A 20,087-nucleotide genomic window follows, 5' to 3' on the forward strand; every position below is an offset into this window, starting at 1 on the left:
CTCACACACACACACACACACACACACACACACACACACACACACACACACACACACACACACACACACACACACACACACACACACACACACACACACACACTCCTACAATCGTCAGGAAACCAGGAGGAAAACACTGCGATACGGACGCAGTGAGTTCCTTGTTAAATAGTGATTTACATTCAGTGTGAAAATTCAGTGATGTACCTAGAACAAGATGGCTGACACAATGGGGGGGGATCTTTGGGGATAAAGTAAAAACACAAAAGCACAAGACACTAAAGGACAACCGATCGGCACTTAGCCATGTGGCATCCACACACTGGGTCTATCTAGTGGATTTATTCCCGTGGTTCAAATAATAAACCAAATGTTTAACAATGAATTCAGTGTATTTCAAAACTGTCAAGTGTTGGATATTTTTAAAACAAAAACAAAATGAATGCCCGTTTTTGATCTTGCTTTTCATTTCAACTGGTAGGACTCTGACCGTGATATGAACAGAATGGAATGTCATTTGGATATCATTTAGACGTCCCGATCGCTGTATCAGATATCAAAGAAGCATAAACACACGTTTTCCTCGTCAGAGGAGGTAGCACTGAGCAGCAGTAATCATAACAGAAGGTTGAGTGGCAGGAGAACTAAAGTACTCTCTGGTCTAGAGATGTGTGCGGCAGTAAGCAGACTATATTTAAGGTGTGCCTCACACAGGAGAATCAAGATCACAGGTGGGCCTTTTGATTCACTTCTTCTTAAGACATGGAAAGTATCAACGCCTAGCTCACTAGTCGCCTACGAGACGTTCTCATCCAGAATGGCTGACAGTGAATCCAGATACATGTCATTAGGGAGCAGGTAGGGGTCAGGGGTCATCGTGCACAGGGATGCCTACAGGTCGAGTGAGGACATTGGGGATCAAACCCAGAACTCTCCGTCTGGAAACGCCTCAAACCTAACATACGGTAGTCCTATTTCCAAATGTGTTCTACACAGAGAGGTACAGCGTCACAACGGTTTGGATGTTTTTTTTGACGTAGTAATCGCCGCTAGGACCACTGTGATACTTCCAGCTCCGCGTCCGGACGTACGAGGGTGGATGGTGAAGTCACGGGTGGAGGTTGTGATTTAAAGGCCTTGAGTTGACATTTCTACTGCGGAGACGTTGCTAAAGTGCATAGGAGACAGGCTGGTGGCTGAGTGGTGATGCGATGAACGTCAATGGAATTAGAAATTGAAAACGTCGCACATTTTTTTAACAGATTAATTAAATTTGTCTTTTTAACTTCCACTTTTAGAGGACAGATTCCCCTTCGGCCAAATTGTGGGGTCTATTCAGTTGGTGTTTTCTTTGCATGTCGATATGAATTGATATATCGATAAATAGTAGTAGTGTGTCTATATCTCTCACATGATAAACATACTCATGAAACCATTCAACACAAGTCTGACTACAGCTGTTTGATCCACATTAAGGAGCAGGATGGAGTAGAAAGAGATTCAACGTTGGAGAGAGAGAGAGAGGCACTACGTTGATCGTCTATTCAAATTACCCAGCAGCCCCGGCTGTAGGCTACCACCTAAGAGCGCACAGAACAGGCTTGGTACGTTTCTCTACGCTGGAGTTGACCTACGAACACGTCCTCTCGTTAGTCGCAACACGTCTTCGACTGGGTCTTCAGCGAGCGTCTGATATTCAAGTTATTCTCAGCACAAAGACAGAGGGCATAATTCTGTGTTCCTCATGGCGTGGATCAAGAGGTTAAAATGCGTCGGGGATGAGGTGAGGGTGTTAATGATTAATAAACTCATGTTAAAAAGTGCGGGGTGCAGAAATTGCACGTTACTACAACTTTAGAAATATAAATGCCTTTTATAAATAAATACATGCAGAAATAAATAATAAGACCTGTTAAGATACCTAAATATATCACATTTTAAGATTGATGAATAAAGAGGGGGGGGGGGTAGGTATTGAGATTAATCTGATGATTTTCCACTGAGGGATGAACAGCGGAGAAGAAGCTTCTTCCAGTTTCACCAAAAACATTCTGTAACCTCCTGTAACTCACTCAACATCTGAGGTCAGAGGTCAAGTTTACGGAGGGCTTCTGACACTAGGACATTATCCAATCCCACATTTGAACCCGAAGTCAAACACAAAGTTTTAAAGTCATAAATTCAGCTGTGTTGTATATATGTATTTTTTTTTCTATCAGTAACCCTATAATGTAGTATTTTGTTTTAATGCAAACCAGTTTGAACACTGTATATACCGTAGTTCTAGCATAATGGAGAAGAATCCGAACTTTTTTAGTATTTCGTACTTTTATCGTCGGTTGATATGCAAATGAAGTGATTCTTATCGCCATGGCAGCCGTAAGTAATGGATACAATCGCTGCTGCTTTTTTTTTGTTTTGTTTTGTTTTCAGAGGAAGGAACAAGTTAAGCTCAGAGTGTCGCGGACAACAACTACAATCACCACACGCAAGGAACCTTACACGACAAACTGCTGCCTCGCGGCACCGCACATGCCATACCATACCGCACGCTAAGGCACGCTGACGCACGCTACCACACGCTACCGCGGCGTCGTACTGCGATATCGTAGCTAACATCTTACGGCCATATCATAGCTTACATCGTACCGCGATATCGTAGGGTACATCGTACAGCGAAATCGTAGCGTACATCGCACCGCGATATCGTAGCTTACATCGTACTGTGATATTGTTGCGTACATCGTAGCATAGATCATAGCGTAGATTGTACCGTAGATTGTACCTCGATATTGCAGCGTACATCGTAGCGTACATCGTAGCGTACACCGTACCGCGATGCTGTAGCATACATCGTAGCGTACATCGAACCGCGAAATGGTACCTTGGTCCTTGAACGGAGGTCAGCTCAACCCAGAGAACGACACAACAGCAGCAGCAAAAGGCTTGACAAACACGGGGTCAAGGGGTCATGGGGTCGGGGGTTCAGGGTCTTGAGAAGGCAGGTAAGGAACTGAGCATGTGCGGGTGTTGTTGGTGACGGTGGTGGTGGTGTAGGAGGAGGTGAGGAGGAGGAGGAGGTGGGGTGAGATCTTTCTACAGGGTCAGTCTTTGTGTTCCGTGGGGACCTGAGTCTCCTCACATCCTCAGTGGTCCTGCTCTTCTCCGGGACAGCTTCGACCTGACGCACACACGCGCACGCACACGCACACACACACACACACACACACACACACACACACACACACACACACACACAGGGGGAATGCTCTGTGAGATCAGATGTTAACTACAACAGAGAACCACATAAGCAGACACAAATCTCATACTAATGTCAAATAATATGAGGGCTGGACCATCAAATCTTCGATGGGGGTGTTGTCTTTGTAATGATAATTCCATATTCTACCATATTCTATTGTATTTATTCTATATTACATTTACAACAACTAACGAGTGAGGAGTGGAGAACTGTGTTGGAATGAAGAGAAGAGTGTTTGAACCAAATGACCGATAGCCCCTCAAAAGCCCCTCCCCATCTCTCCTCTAGGGGAGCCCCCCCTGGTGACCCCCCCTGCAGGTGCGTGCGGGCGTACCTGATGGTCCCGGCCAGCAGGGGGTTGAAGGCATACAGCCAGTCGTGCATCTCCTTGTCGCTGTTGGCCTGGAGGAGAATCCCCCGGTGCTCCGTGCACACTGCGAACGTGTTGGGGGTCTGCCGGAGAACACACGACATGGAGAGAGAGGGAGTGAGGGGAGAGAGAGAGAGAGAGAGAGAGAGAGAGAGAGAGAGAGAGAGAGAGAGAAACGGAGAGGGAGAGCGAGAGAGAGAGAGAGAGAGAGAGAGAGAGAGAGAGAGAGAGAGAGAGAAACGGAGAGGGAGAGCGAGAGAGCAGCGCGAGCGAGGGCCCCCGTCCTCACCTTGAGCATGGCCTGCTGGTCCTCGCTGTACTCCACCTGGGCGGAGGACAGGTTGAGGATGGCACGCTCCACCGAGTCCCGCTCCGTGTTGTAGATGTAGACGTAGGGCCGGCGCACCACCACGTAGCGCTTCACCCAGCCGCTGGTGTTGGGCTCCAGGAAGTGGAGGTAGCCCTTCTTAGACACAATGGGGCTGCAGGGGGCCGGGGAGAGGACCAGAGGCTGTTGGCATGGCGACTAGGAAGCCGTCTCCCAGGCTACTAGGGTGGCCCCACACACATTTTAACCTTACTTTAATGCACTGCAATTTTATGTTAACTATTACTACTATTACTTTGGAAGTGGACAATGCGGCCTAATCCCATTTCTACCCCTTACCCCTTCAAAACAAGGGGGAGGGGTAAGGCGAAGGGGTAAGGGGTAGAAATGGGATTGGGCCTAAATATTGGAACTACAATTAGTCTGTGCTGCTCTGCTCCTTATTTCTCTTCCTCCTGATGTCCCCCTCTCTTCCTCTTCCTCTCCCCCCCCCCTCCTCCTCCTCTACCTCCTGTCTCCTCCCATCTCCTCCTGGGGGTCCCGGCAGCGTGGGAGGGGTACGGGGCGTCTCACCTGACTCGTATCTCCTGGATGTCCGGGACGAACCTCCGGATGCGGGGGGGCGCGGTCTTCTTCTCTCCGCCGTTCTGCTGGGCCTCGCGGCTCGGGCTGGGGGCCCGGGAGCGCGCCGAGGGGGGCCTGGGGCGGGGGGCACACAGGGGGGTCACGAAGGGGTCACACAGGGGTCACACAGGGGTCACGAAGGGGTCACGAAGGGGTCACACAGGGGTCACGCACGGGTCACGCACGGGTCACACATGGGTTTAACAGGGGTCACGAAGGGGTCACACAGGGGTAACACAGGGGTCACGAAGGGGTCACACAGGGGTAACACAGGGGTCACGAAGGGGTCACACAGGGGTCACGAAGGGTTCACACACGGGTCACGAAGGGGTCACACAGGGGTCACGAAGGGGTCACACAGGGGTCACATAGGGGTCACACAGGGGTCACACAGGGGTCACACAGGGAGCAGGACGTAGAACACGGCCCCACACCAGCCGGTCCTCCGGTGGACGGAGGGGCGGCCGACCGGGGACTGACCTGAGGTCTGTGTAGGAGCCCTCGACCAGGGAGGGGCAGGTGGTGGACGGGGTGATGGTGTTGAGGGCGGAGCTGGAGGCGGAGTCTCTCAGCATGGTGACGGACATCTCGGAGAGCTGGAGGAGAACACGAGAGGATGAGGTGGACTAGAACCCAGTAGAACGGAATAGAAGAGAGAGCACGTAGCAGACACCATTAGTGAGGTCAGAGGTCATAAAGGAGCAGGTGGGGGTGGGGGGGGGGGGGGCATCGTGTTACTAGTAGACTGTGGACGTTGGGGATCGAACCCGGTGCCTTTCGGCTGGGAGGGGAACACCCCAGCCACTAGACTATCCTGCTCCCTGAAGCAAAACACAAAGCTTGGTTCATAGGTTGGCTTATAACGATAGAGGCTGGATAAGCAGGGTGTGTGTATCTATATCTATATATAATATAGTATACTTCATACAGTACGTGTCTCACCTTGCTCTCGCTCGCGCTGACGCACACATGGCTGTACTCTCTGTTGAAGGAGTGGGTCATCAGCCGCAGACACTAGCACACGGAGACACACAACGCGTTAACACAGAGCAACACAACGACAACACCTTAACACAACACCTTAACACAACAGCAGGAGCAGGTGCGGCTCACCTTAGCGGCTAGCTCCCTCTGCCTCTCGCTGTGGAAGTCTGCGTCGGGGGGGTCCAGGTCGCGGTCGGCCTGAGGGGGCTTGGGAGGAGCCACCTCCACCTCCTCCTCCTCCTCCTCGGTGACGCTGGCCAGCGGCTCCAGGCCCAGCAGGAGGGTGGACTCCAGCTTGGCCCTGAGGAGAAGGAAGTGGCGGGTCTTCTCCACCTGAGGGGAGGAGCAACACAACCGCTAGGCCAACGTCGAGAGCTGGTGGTCCAACATGAACAACAGCTAGTCCAACTGAGGGTCAAACAGCTAGTCAAACAGCTAGTCCAACAGCTAGTCCAACTGAGGGTCAAACAGCTAGTCCAACAGCTAGTCCAACAGCTAGTCCAACAGCTAGTCCAACTGCTAGTCCAACAGCTAGTCCAACTGAGGGTCAAACAGCTAGTCCAACAGCTAGTCCAACAGCTAGTCCAACTGCTAGTCAAACAGCTAGTCAAACAGCTAGTCCAACTGCTAGTCCAACAGCTAGTCCAACAGCTAGGCAAACAGCTAGTCCAACAGCTAGTCAAACAGCTAGTCAAACATCTAGAACTGCTAGTTCAACATCTACCAGAGCTAGTCAACATGTTCAACAGCTAGTCAAACAGCTAGTCAAACAGCTAGAACTGCTCGTCAAAAATCTAGAACAGCTAGTCAACGCCGACAACAGCTAGTCAACGCCAACAACATTTAGTTAATTTAGTTCAAACACTGAAAGGAGTAAAATAAAAACATATTTATATATTCTTTTCTGACATATTGTCATTCACCCAGATGAACAAGGTGTAGGCCTTAGGTCATCCAAAGTGTTGCCCAACCCCAAGTGTGAGTGAGTCCCCCTCGCTGGTTGAGTGTCGCCGGCCCTTTAAGGGCGGCCCCTGATTGGTGCGTACCTCCTGCAGCAGGCTGAGTTTCTCCAGCTCCCATTGGTGCTCCAGGATGAGGCTGTCGCTGCGCGGCCGCCAGCCCGCCAGGTTCTCCTCGCCGCGGACGTACGCCACCGACGTGTCCAGAACACGCCGCCGCCGCCGCTGCATACCTGGGGACAGGTGAGGACAGGGGGGCGGAGTCAGAGAGACAGAGAACCCCAAGAGTCCCTGACTGACAGGGGGGCGGGGTCAGAGAGACGGAGAACCCCAAGAGTCCCTGACTGACAGGGGGGCGGGGTCAGAGAGACCGTACCATGGGGGTATGACCCCCATGGTACGGCCTCTCTGCCGAGCTGTGCAGGGCTTGGTCCACTCCTACCTGGGCTGCCGGCGTCCGCCAGGTGACACAGGCTGACCTCGTACACGCCCGTAACACGGTTGCTAGGAGACACAGAGATGACATCATGATCACCCAGGGAAACAAAAAAAGTAAAAAATCAAGGACTATAAAAGACTGGACACACCGTACACACACACACAGACACACAGTGGAAGCAGATTCATCACAACAGACCTGCACACACACACACACACACACACACACACACACACACACACACACAGTGGTAGCAGCCCCCTCCCACCAGACCCAGAGCCCCCCAGCGCAGCGGTTCAGCAGTGAGGTCAGTCATGTGTTTACCCCTCGGTGGCCCGCAGGCTGCCCGTGCCGAACAGCGTGCGGATGGTGTGGGCGGCCGGCACCTTGGTGTCCCGGGAGTAGAACACCATGCACACGTCCTTGGTGATGGCCGTGGGCAGGGTACAGTTCTCCATCTGACATACACACACACACACACACACACACATAGACACACACACACACACACACACACACATAGACACACACAGGGAGACGGGTTACCTCTGGGAATGTCAGGCTGAGAGGGTAATAAAGTACCTGTACACGTCAGTACCAGTACACTTCAGTACAGTACAGTACGGTACCAGTACACTTCAGTACAGTACAGTACACTACAGTACCAGTACACTTCAGTACAGTACAGTACGGTACCAGTACACTTCAGTACCAGTACAGTACAGTACCAGTACACTACAGTACCAGTACAGTACAGTACTCGGCCTACCTCCAGGTAGGCTGAGAGGGTCATGTAGATCTTCTCCCCGTAGGGCGTGACGCGGTTCAGCAGCAGGGAGTTGTGCATGGAGCTGTCCCAGGCCGCCTCGAACCGGTAGAAGGTCCTGACGGAGCAGGAGGGGGGTGGAGGCATGGTGGAGGGGGGGGGGGGGGGGGTGATGGGATAGAAGTAGTAGAGGTAGTAGTAGTAGTAGAATAGTAGTCATAATAGTCGTAGTAGGGGAAGAAGTAGAGGTAGTAGTAGTGTAAGTAGTAGTAGTAATAGAAGTAGGAGTAGTAGTGATAGTGATAGAGGTAGTGGTGGTATAGTAGTAGTAGTGATGGTGGTAGTGGTATTAGTGGGAGGGATGGACAGAAGACAATAGGTTATCGCCTGCACCGGTGAGTCCTTCCAACATGACGTTCTCTTACGGTAAACAACAACAACAACATCAACATCAACAACACGTATTTGACATGAAGACAGATGAACATCGAGACCCCGTCGTCCCAGTCACTCCCTTCAGGACAGTATGAGTATGAGGAAGGCCCCGGGGGGGGCACCACAGCTGTAGCTCGTCTCGCCGGGCTGCGTTTGATTCCAGAGGTCCCACACAGCGTGTGGCGCCCGCGCTGGTGCTGGGTTTCACTGCCACGCTGGGACCCCGTGAATCAAACGCACCCGTGGACGAGGTTGACGTCACCGAGGTTACGAGCTACACCTGTGGTCACCCGGCGCGGTGAGGACCTGAGGGGACACCGTCAGACCGCGAGGTCGTTGGAGAGAGAACAGGGCGGGGAGGGGGGGGGGGGGGGGGGGGATGACGCCCGTGCCACCAGGACTCCAGGGCACGTAGTGATGATGTCATCAGAGGAGAGTCGGACGGTGGAGGAGGAGACAGATACAGATGGACGGACGGACGGACGGACGGACTGACGGGTGAGACGGACAGACGGGATAGACAGGCAAAGTGATGGCAGGGTTGTGATGGAATACCTATGGTCAACTCCAAGGGAGGTGCTGAGGAGAGAAATCACCAAGGTAACGGTGAGATACAGGAAGTATGTCGAGGGAAGAAACAGGAAGTGAGTTGAGGCGAGAGATACAGGAGTGTTGAAGTTGTGTTGTTGATGTTTTGGTTTGTGCGGTGCGGCAGGTACACTTTCATTTATTCAACCTTTTAAAAAACACCCATGCACAGTACACACCATCTAGGTCTTAGCATATTGATGTTTCTTGGTCCACTCATCTACTCCCAGGTTGTGAGTACTACAGAACAGTTGCACTGAGAGACTGATCCTGCAGCCCTGTGTAACATACTCATCCATCTGGTTCTAGGTATGCTCCTAGTTGTTCCATTGAATCATTGAGGGCCCACTTCGATCCAAAGCTACAGCTAACCCAGCGCCGGGTCCTTCTGGTCGAGGAGAGGCTGATCCAGCTCAGGGGTGTTCACAGGTAGGGCCGGGACCAGCTCAGATCCAAGGACCTCCACACCCTCCCCTGACGAGGTCCATTGGAAACACATGACCACCACCCGAAACACAATTTTATTTCTGTTTTGCTCCATGATTGAATCCATACCTTCTCCTTGCACACCGCTTCCAGTGTTTCCCACAGCGAGAGCTGAGACCAGCTCTGTTCCTGGCGTGACGCCCAGCAGGCAACACTCTGAATATGAACCGGTGGATTCAGACCGGGGCCAACGTTTCTGTGAGCCATTAAGGAACCTCACGTTGGTTGCAGCTTCTCGTGTAGAGAGAGTTCTTCTGGCCGCGGCCTCGGCTGACCAGAGAACCCCTCCCTAGAGACGCATCTGCTCTGATCCGAAGCCCTACAGCGGGACAGAGAGGAGACCCCTGACCTCCGAAAGGGGGCACACACTCTTCTCTAGGGGTTCAGCTCTAAGGTTCCTAACGGGTAGACCGGGGGGACAATGGGGTTTGAACCCGGAACCTTTCACCTGGGAGTCAAACGCCCCCACTTTACTGCGAGAGGGCCAGTGACAGGCAGAAATTATGTCAATAACCTAATTATTAAGGGAGAGGAACACGCGCGTGTGCGTCCCAGAAGGAGATGATCACACGCAGCGAGTCATGGAGGCACATGTGTGAGTGCAGCGCATGACGGCCGCCGCTGGAGATGTCTTGAAGCACTTGAAAGGTCTTTTTACACGGCTTTTAAAAAGCGCCAAGGCCAGGTTTAAGTCATTGTGCTGGCGCCACTTGTGTCAACCTCGCCTTCACTCGCGCTGCCGACTTCACAGAGCCCGGGTCGCTTGGCTCCGCTCTGAGGAACGCTTCGCCGCATGGGGGCGGAGTCAGGCCGCGGGCGACCAATGAGGTCATGTTTAGTCCACCTGCCGTGTTGGCTTCAGGCCGGGACCACCTGGAGCAGGTCTGAGTGTTCTGCAGGGTCAAGATCCTCCGGGATCCACGAGAGGTCTTAAAAACGCAGAATAAGTCGTAGACTTCTTTCTCGTAAACACTGAGAGACAACAGGATCCACTGACACACAGGGAGTGCATGCTGGGCTGTGTTACCCACCTCCAGAAGGCTCATTAATAATGATCAGCTCTGCGTCAAAATGTGTACGAAATAATGTTTTCCAGCTTCAGATATCATCAATAGTCAATTGTGTGAAGAACACCGATGTGCAGATTTGGACCAATCAATCTTGCCAAAAATAAAAGCAAAACAGACTGTATTTTTCAGAATATTGCAAACATTAAAATACGAACACATTGCTGTGTTTTTCCTTTTCGGGAAAGACATTTCTGTGAAATGGCTCCGATCAATCAAGTTTGGTCTGAATCGATACTGCCCTCTAGTGGCCTCTAAACGGAAAGGCTGTTTCAAATCTCAAAAAGTGGGTTTTTATACATTTAAGTACAGACCTATCTTTGGGAATCAAAAGGTTCACTCTGTGTTAATGCTTTGTTGTACCAGTTGAGCCAGACAGGAAATCGAACCCCCTGACCCTGGCAAGGCTAATGCCTTGCTCGAGCAAAGGAGCCAGAGAGGGAATCCAAGCCAGCCATGCACTTCCTGTGGATCATCAGCACTTCCTGTCGAACCATCCTGCTCAGCGCCAGCTCAGCTCAAACACCCACCATCAACACAACACTAGAGAGAGGGAGGCACATGCACAGCTTGGGACTGCATTTCCCACAATGCACTGGGGGAGAGGGAGGGAGGAAGGGAGGGAGAGAGGGAGGAGGGAGAGAGGGAGGGTCAGGCAAGCAAGGGACAAATGGCGGAAAGATTATCAATATAATAATCAGTCAGCGGAGGAGGAGGAGGAGGAGGAGGAGGAGGAGGAGGAGGAGGAGGAGGAGGAGGAGGAAGGAACAGGAGAACTTGGTATGACAAGAAAAATATCTCAAAAGAAAACAGAGATAATGAGGATGATGATGATGATGATGAAATATGTTCTATATTGAAGAAGACGGCGTATCAAATACCTAGGCATGTCCGAATCAAGAAACTGTCTGTAAAACATAAAACAACATCGAGTTAGTGGAGAGCAGCGGCAGGTCCTGCTGTCGCCAGGCAACGGAGCCACCAAGGAGGCCGCCATCTTGTCCCCGCCTCCCCCCTTCTGGTCAGTTGTGGTGTGTGTGTGTGTGTGTGTGTGTGTGTGTGTGTGTGTGTGTGTGTGTGTGTGTGTGTGTGTGTGTGTGTGTGTGTGTGTGTGTGTGTGTGTGTGTGTGTGTGTGTGTGTGCGCGCGCGCGTGTGTGTGTGTGCGCTCGCGTGTGTGTGTGATATCGTGCCAGCCTTACACAGACTTCTCTATATATGTCACCTATATATACAATATTCAGTTTATAATATAGAAGCATTGAAATGGATGTTCAATGTGCAGTACTGCATGATGGGGACCAGGCTAGGTTAGGTGTGGGATTATGCTATGGTTCTAGTGGGATTATGTTATGGTCCATGGTGCTTAGTGGGATTAGACTATGTTACTGTGATCTAATGGGGTTAGATTATGCATTCATTAATATATCAATCAATACATTTATTGCGTTTACCAAATAAAACTATGTCTCTAGATACAAGTGTTAACTCTGACTCGTCTTCTATGGTTAGTTATTTAAGTGAGTTAAACCAGAAATGGTTAGAAGGGTTAGTTCAAAACTAGACAGGTTGCTACTTTTTGATGTGCTTGACTTTAACCAAACCCTGACAATTATAATCACGATAATCAGAGTGCTCGTTAAGGGCCGGGCATTGTTAAGGGCATCGTTAAGGGCATCGTTAAGGGCATCGTTAAGGGCATGCAGGCGTCTAGCGTGCGCTGCTGTCGCTACGGCTGCACTCTGTCTGAAGGGTGGAGGTAGTGGTGGGGTCTCAGGTGCCACGATGCAAGGTGACGGTGCAATGATGGAGGCATGACAGCATAACATGGGGAGGGTGGTGCAGACAGCAAAGAATAATATGCCCTACACACCTACACAATAACACACCCACACATGCGTTCACCCACACACACACACACACAACTACACACCTTTACAGCTACACACACACACATCCACTCACCCACACATCCACACACCAGAAGCTACTTCTATTGGCCCAGTGACAGATGACGCAGATGACGCTGGTATAAAAACATGTGTGAGATCCAAGCCATGCAACATTTCGCTTGTTGGGTGCTTGTAGTGCATTGTGGGTAAATAAACTCAAACAGAAAAAGCCGGTATAGTCCGCCTGTTGCGTCCCTTGTTGTGCCCCAGAGGAGGTCCACATGCTGGGTAGCTCGAACACACATCTGTCCTGGTGATATCAGCCTCGGAGTTCAGCGCATTGATATAAAACCAGAGTGCTGAAACTGAACCGTTTTCGTATCGCTCTCTTTATTGATCTATTTTTAATTCTTGTGGAATTCCAGTATACCACCGGAATTCAAAGGCAAGCCGAATGCGATTTAAAGGGAGTATTTCCAGACCCGACCAGAATGTGTGAGTTTGCTGCCGCCTACAGGTCAGACATGGCAGTACACTAAAAAGATGAATAGTTTCTCGACATTAAGTTGTTCTGAACCTCTGACTAGCTAGCTAACCCTAGCTAGCCACGAACACACAGAGTGGGTTGCGCGCGTGTGGTTACAAGTGACGAGTAAAGACACGGGTGAGGATTTAATTAGTCCCAGCTAACCAGAGCTAGTTAGCAGTGCGCTAGCGGCTAGCGGCAGCACCCACCTGTCGTCCTGCGTGGGCCTGACGTAGCCGGCCGACAGGATGTTGAGCGACAGGATGTTGGGGTCGATGATGGTCTCGTCCGCCTCGGGGGTGTTACGCAGGCGACCTGGAACACACAAACCTCCGTCAGGAAGAGGGGTGGAGGACCCAGTCCCCAGGGTCAGGACTCCATCAGTACCAACCCAACGCACCCACGACCAGAACCCCACCCCTCCAAGTGTTCAGCACCACCCGACCCAACGCACCCACGACCAGAACCCCACCCCTCCCAGTGTTCAGAACCCACCCGACCCAACGCACCCACGACCAGAACCCCACCCCTCCCAGTGTTCAGCACCACCCGACCCAACGCACCCACGACCAGAACCCCACCCCTCCCAGTGTTCAGCACCACCCGACCCAACGCACCCACGACCAGCTCCCGGACGTCCTTCCACTCGATGTCGCCCCCGGACTCGTGGACGATGGTGACTGTGACCCTCCTCTGGAGGCCCTGGGGGGGAGGGGGGGAGGGAGGGAGAGGGAGGGGGGGGAGAGAGATCTTATTTAACTTGTAATGTAAATGTTTCTCCTGCCAATGAAGCCATTTTAAGTGCATTGAATTGTGGGAGAGAGAGAGAGAGAGAGAGAGAGAGAGAGAGAGAGAGAGAGAGAGAGAGAGAGAGAGAGAGAGAGAGAGAGAGAGAGACAGAGAGAGGGAGATAGAGATAGGGAGATAGAGACAGAAAGACAGTCGGAGGTCAGAGGTCGAGGTCTTACCTGGTGCAGCAGGTAGGTGCCGTGACATGGCATGCCCCCCCTGTGGTCCACCGCCGCTGGGATGTAGCTGAGCACACACACACACACACACACACACACACACACACACACACACACACACACACACACACACACACACACACACACACACACACAATGGATGATTTTAAAGAATGACATTGCTAAGCTAAGCGATGTTATCCGGTCTCTTGCTGAGGGCTAAGCTAACCCCTGGCAGTGGATACTCACTCTCCGTTAGCCTCCAGCTCACAGATCTCAAACAGAACCATCAGGTCGTATTTACAGTGGCAGGCTCCGGCACTGGGACGCGTCATGGCTGTCAGCTTGGTGGCAGGGACTGGAGAGAGAGAGAGAGAGAGAGAGAGAGAGAGAGAGAGAGAGAGAGAGAGAGAGAGAGAGAGAGAGAGAGAGAGAGAGAGAGAGAGAGAGAGAGAGAGAGAGAGAGAGAGAGAGAGAGAGAGAGAGAGAATGGGCATTAGAGCATAGTGAGACATTGTGAACCTCTAGATGCAGGCTGGACGTTTGGATAAGGCTGTGTTTTAGGGAACACTACAATTTCAGCCAATCAGCGACAGCAGTTGTAATGACCCGTGTTTCACCACAGGGGGGCACAGTTAGTCATTAGCGCTATGGTTTTGTATGGTTGTCCTATGTCTAAATTAATCTGCCCTTCACACAGCCTGGATCCAAACTGTCCCAATGCATCAAGGAGCCTCTTGAGGAAGGAAAGGTCAACCACCAGAGAACGGGGGCCAGCGGTGCTAGCGAGGACAGCAACACTAGCACGGGGCTAGCATGGCAGCGCCGCGGACAGCGCTAACCCTACAAGAAGACGAAGAGTTGAAGTGAGAGGGAGGCAGGGACAGAGAGAGGGAGAACTCTGTCCTGTAGGGGGAGCACTTTCACAGAACGTCCCTGGAGAACCGTCCCCATGAACGCAGAGGAGAGCATGTGATCCAGATGGAGATGAAGGAGGAGCAGGGAAAGTCCACCACGCAGAAGGCACCGACACCAGACACACACGACGTCAGGTTCAGAATCACCAGAACCCAGACCCTTCTTATATCAAATATCTTTATAGAGGATATAAAAATATATCCCTGATATAAAATTGAAATGAAAAAATGTAAATATAAAATGTATAAAAATATGCATAAATGTATGCAAATAATAGAGGTCATATAAAAATATAAGGATGGTAAATATTGTTGATGAAATAATAATAGATACAATTAAAAAGTATACACACAGTTACACTGTGATGACCTTAATACAGCTGGTCATAGACCATAAGAAAAATAAATAAATATATATAGCTATCTATATGTAATATTTTGTTTCTCTTTCTTCCAAAAAATTGCTTACTTATTACTTATTGTAAATCGCTTTGGATAAAAGTGCCTGCAAATGCAAATATCAAAGATATTCTAAAGATAGATGAAGGAGATATGAGGCCAGGTGGCTGGTATAAAGAGGTTTGGGGGGTCTTTAACAGAGCGCTGATATAGAAGGGGTGGGTTCCAGTGGTTCTGGCCCGCGGTCGTCCACCAACCAGGCGTCTGAGCCCGGATCACTGAGCAGATGGAGGTGGGCGTGGCCTCCAGCTGGGCCTGCTCCTCGGCCTCCAATAGGAAGGAGGCGGCCATGCCTGCGGCGGAGAGGGCGTGGCCTGACAGCGAGTCGACCAGCAGCCCGTTGAGGACGTCGGGCACCAGGTAGCGGATCAGCTCCAGAGCTTTCTCCCGCTCCGGGGACGACTCCGAGTCCGCTGCGCCAGACCACAGGGTGACTCAAGGGCGCAGGACAGGCACATGCAGTACACACACGTGATACGTACAGCGCACAACACAGACGCACACACCCAGCACATATATGTACGCAGAACAGTACACATAATACAACCACTCACACTGCAGTACAAACACATGAAATGCAGACATACACAAGCAGGACGTAGTGAATACACTCACACGTAGTACACACACACACACACACACACACACACACAGTACATACAATACATACACTCACACGCGGAACGTAGTACAAATACACATGTAATACACACAGCGCATACACAAGCAGAATGCAGTACCAATGCGAATGCTATATCATTCAAACATACACACACACCTACCAACACAACTACACACACACACACAAAGTAGGTGCAGTATCTACCAGGTTTGGAGAGGGGCATGACTCTGGGGAAGTGTCTCCTGCACGGACGCAGCGGGCTGAGAGAGAGAGAGAGAGAGAGAGGGAGAGGGAGGGGGAGAGGGAGAGGGAGAGGGAGAGAGAGAGAGAGAGGGAGAGAGAGAGAGAGAGAGAGAGAGAGAGAGAGAGAGATGGAGAGAGGGAGAGAGAGAGAGAGAGAGAGGGAGAGAGAAAAAGGACCAGGGTTACACACAGAACTACACTTTTATACACTCATATACATGAGAGCAGGGCCGGGGGGGTGTAGGGCCGGGGGGCCGGGGGGCCGGGGGGCCGGGGGGGGGCGCTCTACCTGATGACGTCCTTGCAGAGCGGGGGGAAGGGCTGCTTCTGGTAGTGACCGAACACCTCGAACACGATGGGCTGCGTCCGGATGTACTCCACGAACGACTTGGTCACCTCCACCGCGATCTGACGGGGCACAAGGTGGGGTTAGCTGCGTTACGCTGACACACAGCGACCAGAGGGGGCTCCGCCAGGCGACGGGACGGACAACATGCGTACGATGAATCGGTAACAAACGTTCAGTATCTGAGTTTATCATACTGGCTGAAGCTTTGTTGTCAGAGAAGTCGAGTCATATCGACTCAGCATGTTTCCTAAATCTCTGATGATTTAATGTTTTAGTCCAGTGCACGTGTAACATGTGACTCCTCTTGCTAATACATTTGAGTATAAAGATGTCTGAAGCCCTTTCCTTCCCTGTATCACCGCCGACACTGAGGACGATTCATGAAGCGGTTCTCCGGTCCTTACGTTCTGTACGTGGTAGAACCCGAGCGGGGGACCACGCCCGGTGTTCTTCAGGGGCTCCGTGGAGAACGCCTCGTCATGGCGGTGGATGAAGCTGGTGGAGCAGAGCGGTACGGTTCAGATTAGCGGACGGATTACTCAGATTACTCAGCCAGAGAGACTCGTGAGCTCACATCTGGAATCGGATCATCTAGAGGACTATCCTAAGTCTGTCTCAAAATAAGAATCAACTCATTAATTCATTTAAAATATATGACGGATTTAATCAGATGAATTAAGAAATAAATTAATTTGGGTGATTATAATTATCCACTTAGTCACTATGACACGTCATCTGTGACATCACAAGTGGGCGTGGCCACAGCGGGGGGGGGACTCACTTGAACTGGCAGAAGATGTCTGCGTACTCGGCCGAGATGCTGTAGGCCTGCAGCACGGTGACCCTGAAGGTGAACAGGCTGCCGATCTTCAGGTGCTCTAGAGCGCCCCCCAGAGGGGCGTCCAGGGGGGGCTTGGCCGGAGCGTCCGCCTCATCAGACCCAGCTGGGGGGGGGGGGGGGGGGGGGGGGGGGGCGGGTGGAGACATTACATATTATGTAAAGAAATGAATGTAGTCAAATAGTATTAGTATAATTATTCAGTCAATACTAGCTCATAATCATGCTAAAAGCTGTGCTAGTTGCACTTATAAACAACTTCACAGATAGATATTAAAGAAATTAAGGTAAAACTGTCAATATGCTGTATAGCATTACGCGTTATGCAGGTCTAGCTGTTATCGGAAGGGACTGAGATCCAGGTCATGAAGGAGCAGGTGGAGAGAGCGAAGAGTCTTACCTGTGTTGTTGTTGACCTCGTCAGCAGAGGGCGCTGTCTCTGCACTCTGCCCCTCCCCCTCCACGAAGCGCAGCTCCTCTTGGGACACGCCCCCTGCCCGGGACACGCCCCCCAGCGGAACCAGCGGAACACCCGGACCGGATTCAGACTGGAACTGGAGCGGCACAGAGTTCACAGTCGGTTAGAACCCTGTACACTCACTACAGACCACCTCCTACAGCACCAGGGTTAGGGTTTGGGCCTGATGGATGGATAGGGGTAGTACTATCCATCCCCCCCATCCACGTGAAGCCCATGAAGTCTTCTGTGATGATTAATGATGTGTTTTCCGGTACCTTCTCAAACTGGTGGTCATCGAAGGTGATCTTGGCGGTCCCTGACTGGCGTACTCCTGAGCCGTAGTCTGGAGCCTCCTCGTCGCCTGAAGAACCACAACACTAAACTTAACACCCACAGATGGTTTGAGGGAGAAGGAGTGAACCAAAGACAGCCCATGAAGGACTAAACCAAAGGTATCCCCTGCTTTTGGTGAGTGCATTACGCTCGTTCCCCTCTAGGGGGCGACAGACTCGACAGTGTCGTCTAAAGCGGTTAGCTTGCTTCAAAATAAGTGGGCACAAAGAAGTTCTTTGTACAATTATGTTCAATGCGGTTTGGTGAATGAACCCTTCATGTGTTAAGACCAATAGGGTGGAGAAATGAATAAATATAATTCATTCATTGTTCAGATCATCTGCCGAAATTCCATCAGAAAAAAGCGAAATCTTGGAGGTGCCTAAAAAATTTGTAGAGAGCTCACCTGATATGGCCTGCACCGCCACGCGCAGGAAACCCTTCACCTCGCCCTTCTCATTCACCACGGCAACGCGATGCACCAGAGGCACTGGGTACAGAAGGTTACTCAGGTAGACGAAGGACCTGGGGGGCCCGGGGGAGACCAGGGGAGGGATGGGGGAGAAGAGGGAGGGAGGGAGGGAGGGAGGGGGAGAGAGAGAGAGAGAGAGAGAGAGAGAGAGAGGGAGAGGGAGAGGGAAAGGGAGAGAGAGAGAGAGAGAGAGAGAGAGAGAGAGAGAGACAGAGAGAGAGAGAGAGAGAGAGAGAGACGGAGAGACAAGAGACATAAAAATGAGAAAACGAATCAAGGGTAAGCTCACGGATTAGTCTGGGTTGCGGTACACGGTCGAAAATAAAACACCACCAAACAGGACAAACATAAACAGCCGCAAAGCAACCAAATAGAAGCTGGACGGCTCTCGCTACTGCCACGCCCGCCCTGTCCCGGCGTGTCCCCAGGGCCCGAGGCCGGCTTCCTGGGGCCCTCGCTGGCTGACATGCAGATCTAGGGGTCTGTGTTTTCCTGTGGAGGGCTAGGGAAGCGTAATTCCTTTAGGGGTGGAGGCCTGGGAAGCCCTTTGAGACTAGCATCTGGATCTGTACTCTGACCGGCCCGGACAGGTACATCGGACTGGGTGCAGGAGGAGCTATTTGTGTTTCCGATAAGCCGAATGCGCGGTCGCGGTTCTCGGTACGATTGAGAAGATATAGTGGCAGATGAATCTGTTTATCTGACGGGTGTACCTGGCTCAAAACGAAGATATGGAACATTCTTTTTCCTGTTGTACTGCTTATGTTTGGATTAACCCTTTACAACAGGAGTGTAACTCGACTTATACTTCATAATAAGGGAGCATACTACTCATTCTTATTCTCTAGATTTAAATTGGTCTTTTTTGGAATGTGCCTCAATTCTCGATTGGACGAACCTGCAGAGTGCTAGGGTACCTCGTTTACCGAGAGCCAATAGGATCGAGGGAAGCGGGTAGACATTTAAGGGTGCGGGAGAGTTAAAGAAGGGGGTAGATGACAAGATTGGTGAGGCGTACAGAAGGCATGCTCAGGACAAAAAGGGTGATTACTAAAAATAATTAGTAAAAAAAACGTAAGAAACGTTTCTCAGCTTCCAGACTCAAAGGAACTCAAAGAATACCAAACAGAAACCATGAGACGAACCACGACTCAGCTGCAACAACACTGGCAACGGCTGACACACGGCGCGCTACGGCAAAGTAACAGGGAGGATGAGGTCAGGACGGGATGGAGCTCACTGGTGCAACGGAAAAAAAGAAAGAAAATGGCATCGACGTAAAGTTCGAGTGAAAACTGACCCCGCAACAAAAAGGTGCTCTGGCATGCCTAAAAGAGACTGCTGCAGTAGAAACCAGCTCTTTCATCTTGAGATCCTCCAGGTTTGATTGTCTCTGCATCTCCTACCCACCGTCTACTCTGCCCCCCCACAGCCCGACAGGATGGTTACCGCTGTGGTGGGTTGGTAGGAAGATGAGTCCCTCACAGACATGTCAGGGCCGTTGTGGGCCAGAGGTTTGCTGCCTTCGAGACGTTCACACGCAACGGGGAGCTACGGCAGCACAAGCAGCGGTGGGGAGCCAACGTTGCTTGGATCTCTGCGGGACAGTTCTCAGCAGCAGGGAAGCTTTAAGTGCCAGCTAACGCTCTGATCAGCGGGGGTTAGGGGTTAAGGGGTCAAAGGTGCAGAACAGACTATGGCA

At 51.3% G+C, this 20,087-nt stretch overlaps 1 protein-coding gene across 1 annotated transcript in view; it reads right to left on the reverse strand.

Annotated features, from left to right (window-relative positions):
• Window positions 1-20,087, reverse strand: part of kif1aa (kinesin family member 1Aa) — a 47,416-nt gene continuing 27,329 nt past the window's right edge. Inside the window, exons 25-47 of the mRNA XM_056603990.1 lie at window positions 18,320-18,438; window positions 17,856-17,941; window positions 17,521-17,674; window positions 17,064-17,226; window positions 16,687-16,777; window positions 16,223-16,341; window positions 15,895-15,950; window positions 13,942-14,050; window positions 13,693-13,759; window positions 13,342-13,426; window positions 12,934-13,039; window positions 11,190-11,216; window positions 7,736-7,850; window positions 7,291-7,424; window positions 6,970-7,031; window positions 6,615-6,760; window positions 5,698-5,901; window positions 5,527-5,598; window positions 5,065-5,180; window positions 4,534-4,659; window positions 3,922-4,114; window positions 3,597-3,715; window positions 1-3,181 (exon numbers count right to left, since the gene is read on the reverse strand). Of these exons, the coding sequence (XP_056459965.1) occupies window positions 3,139-3,181; window positions 3,597-3,715; window positions 3,922-4,114; window positions 4,534-4,659; window positions 5,065-5,180; window positions 5,527-5,598; window positions 5,698-5,901; window positions 6,615-6,760; window positions 6,970-7,031; window positions 7,291-7,424; window positions 7,736-7,850; window positions 11,190-11,216; window positions 12,934-13,039; window positions 13,342-13,426; window positions 13,693-13,759; window positions 13,942-14,050; window positions 15,895-15,950; window positions 16,223-16,341; window positions 16,687-16,777; window positions 17,064-17,226; window positions 17,521-17,674; window positions 17,856-17,941; window positions 18,320-18,438 (2,512 nt within the window). The 3' untranslated portion in view covers window positions 1-3,138. The remainder of the gene's footprint in view (window positions 3,182-3,596; window positions 3,716-3,921; window positions 4,115-4,533; window positions 4,660-5,064; window positions 5,181-5,526; window positions 5,599-5,697; window positions 5,902-6,614; window positions 6,761-6,969; window positions 7,032-7,290; window positions 7,425-7,735; window positions 7,851-11,189; window positions 11,217-12,933; window positions 13,040-13,341; window positions 13,427-13,692; window positions 13,760-13,941; window positions 14,051-15,894; window positions 15,951-16,222; window positions 16,342-16,686; window positions 16,778-17,063; window positions 17,227-17,520; window positions 17,675-17,855; window positions 17,942-18,319; window positions 18,439-20,087) is intronic.

Source organism: Gadus chalcogrammus, chromosome 12 (assembly GCF_026213295.1).
Source record: "Gadus chalcogrammus isolate NIFS_2021 chromosome 12, NIFS_Gcha_1.0, whole genome shotgun sequence".
NCBI lineage: Eukaryota > Metazoa > Chordata > Actinopteri > Gadiformes > Gadidae > Gadus > Gadus chalcogrammus.